Source organism: Diabrotica undecimpunctata, chromosome 1, assembly GCF_040954645.1.
Source record: "Diabrotica undecimpunctata isolate CICGRU chromosome 1, icDiaUnde3, whole genome shotgun sequence".
Taxonomy (NCBI): domain Eukaryota; kingdom Metazoa; phylum Arthropoda; class Insecta; order Coleoptera; family Chrysomelidae; genus Diabrotica; species Diabrotica undecimpunctata.
The window spans coordinates 50,215,434-50,229,100 of record NC_092803.1 but is presented as its reverse complement, the minus strand read 5'-3'; the positions used below and the strand labels follow the sequence as shown (position 1 = coordinate 50,229,100).

General features: G+C 32.7%; 1 protein-coding gene across 1 annotated transcript in view; it reads right to left on the bottom strand.

The window, feature by feature from the left end:
- Positions 1–13,667, bottom strand: part of LOC140449037 (casein kinase I-like) — a 116,402-nt gene that overhangs the window by 98,107 nt on the left and 4,628 nt on the right. Inside the window, exon 2 of the mRNA XM_072542180.1 lies at positions 1,961–2,071. Coding sequence (XP_072398281.1) covers positions 1,961–2,071 — 111 coding nt within the window. The remainder of the gene's footprint in view (positions 1–1,960; positions 2,072–13,667) is intronic.

Genomic DNA, 13,667 nt, shown 5'->3' with positions numbered 1-13,667 from the left:
TATGATAACGTCAAATTTTATAATATAATCCGTGATCGGATCAGTAGCCACTTTCTGTGACTTGCTGTTGCGTGGAGTAAATTTCCGACTTATTTCGTATGCTTTAAATGATCACGCACGGGTAAAGAACCATGGACTCAACTGTATATAAATTATATTTAATAAATTCGTATTCATTAAATTGATTAGCTCTCATATAGATCCGTGCCAATAATGTGTACCATCATTATGTGTATTATACATATATATATATATATATATATATATATATATATATATATATATATATATATATATATATATATAAAAGGAAAAGAAGTCTTTGCTGACAACGTTAGAAAACGGAGCTTTGAGGTTTATTGGGATTTGCAGCGGTGAAATAAGTGTACTCTTTTAACTAAGTTTCAAGCTTTCGAAAATGTTTATTTTCATCATCAGGAAAAACTGAAATAAAGTGCTACTGTTAGTAAAGCATCTTCAAAACCTATTAAGAGTGTAAAAGGTTGTAAAAACTTACGTTATTGAGATTTGTCTTTCGTGGATGTTCTACTCACATGTGACAATTTCACGCACCACTCATTGATTGAGTCAATAAATAAAAAATATATAAATTGCATGGTGTAAAAGACCAAACTTGACAATTATTTTTACTTTTAACACATAAGAAAAAGACAATTACAACGATTTAAAACGGCCACGTGTGCCGGCCAATAGTGGAGTGTTAGGTTAAGAGTAGCTGTCATTCCTGGACATGGCAAATGACAGTACTTCTTCTTGTTTTCTTTGTCGTATGTAGTACTACTAATATTACACATCAAAATTTAACAAAGATTGTATTTAGGTTGAAAGAACAATTTTTTTAAGATGAGAAATATAATAAATGAAGAAACCTGAAAACTTTACAATGACTCAGTTGTTGAAACATCATTGAAATGTGAATGTGTATCCAAATATAATAGGTAGGAGTAAATGGTGCTTAACTGATTAATGTCACTCCTTTTGTTCATTGCGTTTGAATTTTGAGCAATGAATGCCATTTCTAAGAAGAGTCTTTTTTTGTAATTGGATTCAGTAGCTTAAACTTTGACTGATTCATAATTCATTATGTGATGTTCTTTATTTACATGTTCTGCAAGGACAGATCTTTCCGGATATAGTCTGCTGTCGCTTCGATGACTGATTAAGCGACTACCTAGGCTACGAGTGGTTTGTCCCACATATACCAAATTACAATTGTTGCAAGGAATCTGGTAAACTACGTTGGAACAATCTTTGATGTCACTTTTATCTTTGACTTTCGAATATATAGATCTTGCAGTTAATGAAGTTTTAAAGGCTATTTTTAAATTAGTGAAATCTTCAAAAAGTCTTGTCAGTCTGGGTGTTATGCCTTTTATGTATTTTAATGAAGTATACGAGCAATTGGCATTTTGTTCTCCACTTGTGACAATAATTTGCACCTCATCATTTTGGCGTGCTATGTTCGGGGCACGCTTTATTTTTCTAAAGCTAATAATCTCAACGACTAGTAAGTTGTAATGACAATTTGAAATATGTTGTAAATATTTACACTTTCTTCTAATTACAGTGTCTTGAAGAAGGAATAAAAGAATTCCGAAAGCTCGACCAAAAGTCAAAAGAGTGTTTCTATAACATCCCGGCCAAACCTACTGACTGCAGCCCTAATAAACTGTCTTGTTTATTTATATCGACAGTCAATAATATCCAGTATTTCTTATATATATATATAAGATATATATATATATATATATATATATATATATATATATATAGATATATATATATATATATATATATATATATATATATATATATATATATATATGTATATATATATATATGTATAGATCTTATATTACTAAAACATTATTTAGAGTTCGTGAATAATATTATGTACATTCAAACTAAAATAATATATCTGAGAAGTAACTTCACTTACCCCCTCCCTGCATCATTTTGTAAAACTTGGATTCTATGTGTAGTTGAGGGTGCCTCGTTTTTATACATTCTAATTTAATTGCTACTTCCTCCCCAGTTGATATATTAGTTCCTGTAAAAAAATTAAAAAAAAATTACAAATATTATATTTAAATTGACATAACAAGAAGCCGCATATATATTAAGGAATTAGCGGTTACTTGATGAAAATTCATATTCAATAATAAATCATAAAGCCGGGGAATATATGTATACATATATATCAGGTATAGTGGTCTATAATCAAAATCTTAATTTTTTTCTAAGAGTCAATATTCCGCCATTTATTTTATAGCTTCATCAGGAGTAAACTGCAAAACAATTAGAAACATTACAAACAAAATGTACAATGTAGTAGATGTACAAATAGATTAAAAAACACTCACAGAAATTAAACGATTTCACAAATAAAACTAACATTGAAGTATGTAAACTTTTGAATGTCAAGATTAAACTGTCCTAAGCACTATCTCCACAGCAGTACGATAAAAAAAAATTAAAATTATTTCAAATGTGCAAATAAAAACAACAATAAAATAAAAGAAACGTTAGAAGAATGATATTTCTTTGATAAATTATTAAGGTTAATTGTTATTAAGGTGAATGTGAGCTATTTTGAATATTTATAAATTTTGTTCAATACATTATACAATATATGTTACTTAATTGTCCAGTGTCTGTTTTATAATTTAAAGTGTTTTTATTTTTGTTTATGTGATACATCTCAAGCAGCTGATATATTCCCGACAGTTCAGTAAGATACCAAATACTTCTTCAAAATCTTCAAAGAAATCTGAACTGAATGATTTGTATTTCGAAGATTTTTATACAAAACAAAAACAACTTATTGAAGTTCTATACACGAAGCAATGTAACACATTATACACCCTAGAGAGTAGTGCTGAAAAGCATGGACACGGTATATTACGTGTGCCCATGCGCTTTTTATTTTTGTGTAATTCACTAGTGAATTTTGATCAGTGTAGTAGTGTCTGGGGGCTCGGGAGACTGAGACCACGGAAGCCCTGAAGACATCAGAGAGGATGTTGAAAGCTCGACGCGATGTCGAAAGCTCGGCGCCATGTCGAAAGCTCGGAGCAGCTTGGAAGACTGGTGAGTTTAATATTAATTTTTATAATAGTATTAATCTTAGCTCTAGGTTTAAATATATATATATATATATATATATATATATATATATATATATATATATATATATATATATATATATATATATATATATATATATATATATATATATCCTTTACACCCAACATGTCCTTCCTAAATATCTCCCACCAGCTCTTCTCTGATATTCCTTTCCTAATCATTCCAGAAACTGGCAAATCAGCAATTATTCGTATTGGGTGATTAGCATTTCGACATTAACAGGTATCGACGAATTAGTATTCACTAAGTTTTTGTGCTTTCTTCTTTCCGCTTCGTCTTAATAAAAGCAATTCGTTCTCTCCTTTTAAGCGCATCTATCAACTTCATACCTGTAAGACTTCCAAGATTCCAAGACCCTATCCTGATTTTTTTAATCTGTCATGTTGTCCCCCCCTGAAATAGTCCTCATCCGGAAATCCGTAAGGAGGCACTGTTTCCTTCCGGAATATTTTACCTTAGGAGATGGCATCATTTCAGTATAATTTTTATTACATTGGAGGTCTTTTTATTATTATGCATCATGTGCAGCACAATTTGGCCAACACACTAGTAATGCAACCAAAGAACATTATCCACATCCGCTTAATTCTCTTTGTACAGGTCACGATCCCTAATGTAAGGATTGCTCTGTATGTATATAATATTCTGTAATATTGTGTTTTATTAAAGTACATTTCTAAAACATCACATTATAATTTTTTTTATTTAATTTATTTCCTGAGAAGTCTATAAATAATACAGCAAGATAAGAAAACTCTTGTAACAGACTTGAAAGATTAAACCAATGTTTTGAAAATTCCATTAACACTATCATTGAATATTTTCTTTGTTTACATCGTGATTAAAAAGGAAGTCCCTAAACGATTTATCTTTGAAATTAATGGGATATTGATGAAGTGAATTTACATCTACTATCTGTTTTATTTTTGCTAATGGTTTAACATTATACATGTCATTACCAATTCCTGAAAATTTATTTAATAAATATTATATTTATATATATATATATATATATATATATATATATATATATATATATATATATATATATATATATATATGCAAAGCGTGTATCATCCGTCTCCAAGGATCTCTGATCTCCATGATTTCCCCATTAATCTTGTAATTCTGATCCTAGGTACTTAAAACTATTACTTTTCACAATCATTTCACCATTCAAAGTTATTTTATAAAGTGCTTGAGCAGCTCCCTCATCTGTTATTTTGGTGGCAATTGTTCCTGTGCTTTAGTTTTTGCTACTGATAATTTATCTTCCTTTTTGGCGACCTTAAAGTTTTTAAGATCTGTTTTCGAATAAAAAATTATCAATGCAATAGTATATTATAATAATTGTATAATTGAGAAAATATTTGAAATCTAATAGAGAAGAGAATTGTATATACTTTTACTGTAGTATAAATCATCATAGAAAATTCCCCCGGTCAAATGTGCATCTAACACTTTAAACTTTCGTTGTAAATGTTTATTTTACAATGAGTTTTTAAAAAAAAATACAAAAAATTAAAATTTTTCTATTCCATGTTTTGAATTAAAGGCATCCACACCAAAGGAGTTAAAGGAGGGATATCACTGGACAACATCTTTCTCATGTACCTGAGACTCAAACTCTTTAGTTATAGCTTCGCCGAAGCAGATGGTAAATTAAAATATGTACATAAAAAATACATAAATTATAAGAGGAATTTTTGAATCTCTTGTGACTTGTGGTAGTGGTAGTTTACATGAAATGTCAAGTACCTGAAATAACAAAAAAAAAGACATAGTAACTTAGTTAAATATAATATTTTCTATAATCTGTCTCTGTATGGTAACTCCTTTAGAATACCAGTGGTAATCTCTTTTAAAACTATAAGTAAGAGTAAAACCGCCACCAATCAAATATCAATACTGAAAATGAATGTATATGTTAATACCTAACCCCAACGTAATCCCAATTTCAATACGATAGGCATAGTGTTGTAGTTATAACAAACTATTAAAGGTGATTAGGTAGTCGACAACTGGAATTAAACCACGAATATAACTACAATAATCGAAGATAGTTATCTCAACAAGAATACCTCACTGAGTTGGTTTGTGTTTTCGGTAGTGAAGCACCACAGTCAAAAATTTCTCGTTAATATGGAGAATTAAGTGGACAGATTAGTCTGAGCAACGGGTCAAAAGCAGTTGTATCAAAAACGGCAGCTACTTAGGAAAACGTATCTTCAAAGATCGACATGTAATCATCATCATCATAGTCAAAACATAATCTTCACAGATGTGTTGTGGTTCATCATTGAGCTTCGGCAGCTCGGACAGTTTGATTAATAATCTTTCTCTATTAAAATGTTACCTTACATGTGAAATGTGCCGCTGTTTGTTGAGAAGCTTTTTTGTAATGTCTGTTCATTGCTGTGCAGATCCACCATGTTGGCGCTGAACTGAAGCCTTCCTTGGACCAACAACTATTGCTCCATTTTGTGATCGCTTTGATGGATATGACTAAATAGCTTTAAAATTCCAGAGTAAACTGTACTACAAAGACGTTGATCGGGTTTAATTTCATCTATAACCGAGACATTTGTGTGGCTAGCCGTCCATGTAATTGGACAGTCCAACTCTAGCATGTATAATATGGAAAAGACCAGAATTGAAACGGGTCTCTTCTTTTTTGTAATAATAGTGTCTCCCAGACCCCGTTTAGTTGAGCCATTGACACTCTTGCAAGCTGTATGCGTCTTCGAATTTCGGGTATGCAATAGCATGTGTTTTAACCAGAGCACCAAGTTTTATCAAAGGGGGGACTACCTCGCATAGCGATAGCTTGGGTCTCAGGTAAATGCTGTTGGCGGTCAATAACCATGATTCTGGTTTTGTTTTAGTTAAATATGAGTCCAAACAGCACTTTCTACCTAGATTTTTTTTTTAGTAAGTTACTGATTTCTTCTGGAGAAGATGCTAAAAAGTGTAGTGTTGTCTGATAAACGCAAGCTATACATCTTGACACAGCCTAGATCAGTGGTGCTCAGACTTATACTGCATGGGATCTACCACATAAACTGCAAGCGTCCGGAGATCGACTGCTATACCCTGTTTTTAAACCAGGAGGAGTAATTCAAATTTACCGCGCCGCAATGTTTGTTTGTAATTGGTCCAACCTCAGGCAAGTTTACTCCACTGTTATGAAATTTTGACACTAATGGCATTTCATAGGTTAATTAAGTTATATCGGCGATTTTTGTGTTTTCTGCGTTATTCTTTTAATTTTTAGATTTTTAGTCTGCTTTTATATAAAAACAGTTATTTTTAGAACTCTTTAGCGACATATTAGTATAATATAATATTTTTGGATTACCGTCGAAAGCCAATATGATCAACCAAAAAAGACGATGTATTTGGTAACTTTTCTAGTAACTTTCTTGGGTGTGAATCTGTCTTTAGTTTACTCCTCCTGGTTTAAAAACAAAGCATAGTAAAAAAAAACAATTTTGGAAATAAAAATTTTATTGCACATTTCTAGTTGATAAAAAGTTGTAACTACAGAGAGTTGTAATTAAAGTCATGTTTTTCATATTAATTTTATTTGGATGTTGATGCATGACACTGCATATGTGCATATCATTCACAAGTATTTCATATGATGGTACGTAATTACCGAGGGCCAAACGCAAGCATGAAGGGAGATGTTCGTCAGTTAGCCGATTACGATATTTTGATTTCACTATCTTCATTTGGGAAAATGAAGACTCACACAAGTATGTTGATCCAAAGAATGCTGTGAGCTGCAGAACTACTTGTTTAAAGACGGATATTTCTCAGACGATATGAAAGACCAAAATGTCGTATCGGTCGCTGTGGATTTAAGGTATGAAGTGCTTGCAGCTCCGTCTCGTAATAAACATAATTCGAATGAGCGGCTACCCTTTTTTTCAACGATAGAAAGTTGTTTAAATCATTTCTTGAAGTAGATGAGTGTCGTCCCCTCGTTCTTTTAAAAGAGAAATTATTTCGGGAAGTAGCTCCTGGAACCTAACTAAAAATTTTCTACGGCTCAACCACCTCAAATCTGTACCCAGAAATAAATCAGTGTGTTCCGCAGAGTCGCTAGCTTCCAATTGCGCTTTAAAAAGACGTCGTTGCAAGCTTCGCGCTCTGATTGAATTCACAATTTTTGTTGCCATCTTCATGATGTCGTCCATATTTAAAATTTTGGAACACAAAACTTGCTGGCGAATGATGCAATAAAATGACAAAAACGATGGAAAGTCATCGTTAGCTCGACATATGCAACAAATCCATTGTTAACACCAGTCATGGATGGTGCACCATCTGTTGTAATACACACGAGTTTGTAAATCGGTAGATCGTATTGTTTCACAAAATTTATAAAAACGTTGTATATATCTTCTCCGCGAGTTTTTACTTTCAGAGGCAGCATTGTTAACAATTCTACTTTAGCCAACATGTCAGAAAATACCACCCGAATGAAAATACACATCTGGGCGGTATCAGTCATATCAGTTGACTCGTAAAATTGCAAAGGAAAGTACATACACTTCATATCACTTTTAACTTGACTTTCCAAATCTTTGCCTATGATTTCGATACGTCTAGTAACCGTTGGACGTGATAACTGAACTTCTTTGATGGCAGACATAATATCTGTTTTATTTTTGAAGTCCTCAAATAATACATTCGCAGCCTCAACGAATGCTTCCTTCACTACCTCGCCATCTTCAAATGGTTTTTATGTTGTGCCAATATATAAGAAATTTTGAACGACGTAATTGTTGCAGCTACTGATTGTTTAACAGGCCTAGTGAACATTGATTGTTCTGTCTTCAAACTACTTTTCAAGTCTTGCACTTTCCGTTTTCTAAACAAACTGTTTTTTCGGAAAATCATGTTCATAGTTTTTTTGCAAAGTTTTATAATGCCGTTCTAAAGTTCTGCGTTTGGGCAGCCCAACGGAAGACCGACAAACAAGACAAACACACTTATCTTTCACCATAGTAAACAGGAATTCTTCTTCCCATGAATTATTAAAATATTTTTTTTTCGCGGCACTCATATCGAGTTTCAAATATTAAAGTAAATGGTAAATGATATATTACTAAAATGTTTTACTAGTAATAACTTAGTAATGAATAATTAATGCTTGACTACAGCAATACAATGCCGATACAGCACACTCCCAGTTTATCATAATTTATCTGTGAATGCTGATATGCCGAATCGGCATTATCGCAACTTTAGGGTGAAGAGATAGCATCATAATTATTTCGATCATGCACGTGTGGTGAGTCAGGACAATCCCCGTATTTCCTCCGTGAATCGCGATCGACTTCAAAAAAATGCGATCGACCGGTCGATCGCGATCGACCTTTTGAGCACCGCTGGCCTAGATTTACTCGATATGTAACATATCGGAAGTAAATACATCATTGGGATTTCAAAAACTGCAATTTCAAAAAATTTGGCAAAGATAATTAATGTGTGTAAATTGTATTGTATATGTCATCAACACTGTTGACCGAAGAACGGAAACATCTAGGCTGAATTGGTGTTAAAAATTCTAGATTTACTCATATGAAACAGAAATGAAGTACGAACAAGTCTGTTGGTTGTTCAAAGTTAAATAAAAGCTGACAAATGTCACCCGTTCTCGAAGTGTCTCCAAAAAGATGGTTATGACATTTGTCTCGAAAGCAGATCATGTAGCAACACTTCTTCTATGTCTACAGGATCAAAGAACTGTTATTGCTGATTGGTATACAACTGTTTGTTTGCCGCAATTAATCGCTGACCTTTGAAAAATCAACCCCAAAAACTAAGCATCTACCACTCATTTTGTTTAATAATTTTTTTATTTTTACGAGAATCAAGGATGGACTTTGCGATGATAGGTTTCAGTTATCAGAAGATGCAAATTATGCCTTAAAAAACGCCATTTTTGTTTTATAAAAAAAAAAGTGGATTAATTATTTACAAAATTGGTTTGATTAATGCAAAAGTGCCTTAATATTCGTGAAGAACACTTCATGAAAAATAATAAAGCGTTTAATAGTTACATACTGGTTTATACCAGCTCTATATGGAAAATATAAGAGACACACCTCGTAATAGGTGATTTAATCACAGCAGTTTATTCTGTTACAACTTCTGAAAGATATGACTATTATCATTATTAAAGAGAAGCTATTTTTAAATTAATGTAAGTCATGATTATGATGATAAGTATCATAATATATTCGATGTAAAATATCTATTTACATAAAGAATCTTTATCTTTGTTAATCTACTATTATGACCAACATTTAGATTATTACACAGACAATCATATGACTATTTTGTTTGTGGAATTTATCTTTACACAAAAGTTTAATAGATATTTCATTTTATAAACTACCACAACAGCATATTTTTGGCACACCAGTCTTCCTACTTATGTAACTTGAATGTATGTTTATTGTAGGTTTTAACATTAATATGATAATTTATATATCAAATATTGTGGCATACGTACAAAGTTGATTTACATTGCACATATCAATGTGAGAGCATATTATATTATTTAAAATTACTTCTTTAAGTATTAGTATAAATACATATTATAAATTTTATTTTTCCATCTCAGTCTTGGCAGAAATATATGATAAATTTTAGAGAAATGACATCAATATTGTACTAGGTGACATCGATACGTAAATAGATAAACAAGAACAATTCTCAGAAACAATTGGCAAACACTTCTTATTCCATCAAAACACTAATGAGAATGCGAAATTTTGAATCAATTTTGCAAACAGAAAAAAAATTAATTGTAAGCTCGACATTCTTTGCGCACCTTCATATAAACAAAGCAACATGGATTAATTGATCACATACTGATAGGCAAAAGGGCAGTGAGAAATATCCTAGATCTATAAAGTTGAAAAGGAGCATGTTATGAATCTGATCACTTCTTGCTACAGATGAAATAAAGCTGTAGAATTTCATGAAAAAAAATACACCAGGAGCAAAAAAATGACACTAGATATAAAAAACTGAGAAACGAGATCATAAGCAAAACTACAAAAAAAAAACAGAACTTTCCAAGTAACAATCAGGTGTTCAAAAAATAAACATTTTTTGTAAAGAAAGAAATTGAGTCTGAATAATTTTTTGAATATTATTAATTAATAACTTTTAATCAGCTATGCCTCGCCACAACTTGATCATCTCTGTACTCAACAAATAACCACGCACCATGGGTACAGATTTTAAGAAATTTATTAATAAATCACCACGTTGCATTTTGTTTAATAGTTTTATACATTTCTACCACAATCTCTACGTTTCCCACGACAGCGTTGAACGTAGCTAATCTATGTCTTATCAAAACTTTGATGTTATACTAGGCTGCAGTCACAGTACCGCGAAACTCAGCTGTTTGTATAGTTGAGTGCCCTACGGCACTAACATACTGAAATATTATCCATGGTATGATGGTACACTAGCGCCCAGCTTGTTTACGCGTCACCTAACCAATCTTTAGCATTTCCTCGGCAAAATAAAATAAAATATACCTAAGATGAGTCCTGTAGCCTTTCTCATTGCCAAGATATAGCTATGGCTATGCTAGCTTTACTGTAAAATCAGCATAGCCATTGCTTCTCGGAAACAGTTGCAGCAATAAATTGTTTCCAGGCGTAAAACTTTAGAAATAAATTAGCAATTAATTCCTAGCGTTTCACTTTTTTGGTTTCAAAGTGTTTGGTTGATATCTCGATTTTTTGGGGGATGAGTTTTGCGCATAGGATGATGGGGTAGTTTTTGGGGATTGGTCAATGTACCATCCATACATCCATCCAATGGCACTACAGCCCAAATCGGGCCTTGGCCTCCTTCAACAGGCTTCTCCAATCATCTCGATTTACCGCTGTTCTTTTCCATGAACGCGTTCCCAGGCAGTTCCTGGCATCTTCATCGACTTTGTCTTCCCATCTCTTTTTAGGTCTTCCAACAGGTCTTTTTCCCTGCATTCTTGCATTTAGTAATTTTCTGGGGATTCTATTCTCATGCATGCGGACCACATGCCCTGCCCACCATAATCTCTGCAGTTTAGTGTATTGTTCTAGAGTTGGTTCGCTATATTGCTCGTATATTTCTCTATTATACCTAATTTGCCAGTTGTTGTTTTCACTTATTGGGCCCAGTATCCTACGTAATATTTTTCTTTCAAACACATCTAATGCATTGGCAGATTTCTGTGTCACCACCCATGTTTCACAACCATAACTTACTATAAGCCTGATTATTGTTTTATAGACCCGAGTTTTGTTTCCGGTGTACGTCTCGCGATTTGAATATGTGGCCCATCGCGAAATAGGCTTTATTTGCCAGCATAAGCCTTCTATTTATTTCCGGTTCTTCTTCATTGCTTGCGACCAGATCCATTCCTAGGTATGTGAATCTATTTACATGTTCTATATCGTCAATAAAGTGTTGTTGCACCGGTCTCTTTGATCTGGTTTGTATGAGTAGTTTTGTTTTATTTGTACTTATTGCTAGCCCTACTGCTTCTGCACTCTATTTCAACTCAACATAGGTTTCTTCCGCTGCATTCACTGTTCTGCTCATTATGTTTATATCACCTGCGTATGCTGCTAATTGGGTAGACTTGTTTGTAAGTATATTATTTCCGCTCACCGTCAACCGTCTAATTACATATTCAAGAACAAGATTAAAGAGCGTTGGAGCTAGTCCGTCGCCTTGTTTCAGTCCTTGCGTTATCATAAACGCATCAGTGATCTGTCCCTGAATACATACCTGTGCTTCTGTTTCTGTCATTGTCATTTGCACTAGTCATATTAATTTTGATGGTATGCCAAATTCTTCCAATATATTAGGTAGAATTGTTCTATCTATTGAATCATAGGCTTGTTTAAAATCTACAAAGAGATTTTAAATGTCCATTTCATATTCCCATGCTTTGGCTAGTATTTGTTTAACTGTAAATAGTTGTGTCAATGGTAGATCTATTTTGCCTAAACCCTGCTTGATATTCCCCATTGGTCAATGTACCAATCAATAGCAATTAATTAGCAATAAAATATGCGACCAAGATGGACTCTGTAGCCTTATTTATTGTCGAGATATAGCGATGGCTATATCGGAAACAGTTGAAGCTATAAATTATTTATTGGCGTAAAACTTTGGCAATAATTCCTTGCGATTAGCTTTTTGGCAGATATCTCCGTTTTTCTGGGGGTGTGTTTTGAGCTAGGGAATGATGGGGTAGTTTTTGGGGATTGGTTAATATACCAGTCAACAGCAATTAATTAGCTGTGCTGTTATTGGCTATGCTGGCTTTACAGTAAAGTTAGCATACCCACTGTTTCTCGGAAACAGCTACAGCATTAAATTTTTTCTTTCTGTAATAAATTAGCAATAAATTATAGTGTTGGTCTGAATTCAGCCCTATAAAATGGATATGCTAACTCTACAGACATTAATAAAAGTGGACTTTAACCAATAATTTGGTTTTCTCCCTGATCTATAAATACTATTAAATAGATCCACTAGTACAGAGAGGAATAGCTCTTCTGCAAGTACACTTGAATTTCATTTAGGCCAGGGACTTTTCCATTTTTGTCTGATGGCAATCCTTCTTTGATAATTTAAAAGAGTTTAAATGTAGTTCTCCCATTTTTTAGCTCGTTCAGTGATTATTAATATTACATTCCCAGTAAATATTAAACAATATTAGGGCAAGATACATTATTGCTCACACAATCTCACGAAATACACAAAACATCTTTTTTATCTTCTTTAATGCTCACATTTAAAGCTCAATAACATCAGTATTTTATAATATAATGTATTGATCTCATTATTAAAAAGAACATGGACATGCAATCCTACACATCAGTATGTGTAGGAAATAATAAAAACTATGCAGTTTAGATTATGCACATTTATCAAAACATTATCTTGACTAGTACTAAGCACATATAAATCTAAAAAATCAAGTGGACAATGTGATATTGCGAACATTTAGGTTTGATTTATAATACTTGTCTTATAAGTCAAACAAATCTATATTATAATAAGAGAAGGTATTGAGTACATGAAATAAAATATATATTTTCCAATTCCTCCTTCCAATCTATACATCTTCACAAATGTGTAGTGAGTATGAATCCTGCATTTTTTTCAGGGATCATATTGTTCTTTTTACACTGTCTCTCCATTTATCTCTATTTTGGATGGCATGTACTGTGTTAACAAAGTTTATGTTTAATAACTTCTTGACTGTATCAGTCTATCTGGTTGATGATTGCCCTCAACTTCTTTCATCAGGTTTTCCTTAGACCACTAGTCTCTCTATAATATTATCAGCACATGTTAATATGTCAGAACATGTTAATAATCAGCAGATGTCCAAAGAATGTTAATATTTTTGAATGTATGGAACTGGAGACATTTACTGATTCTTTTCCTATCTGCTGTTC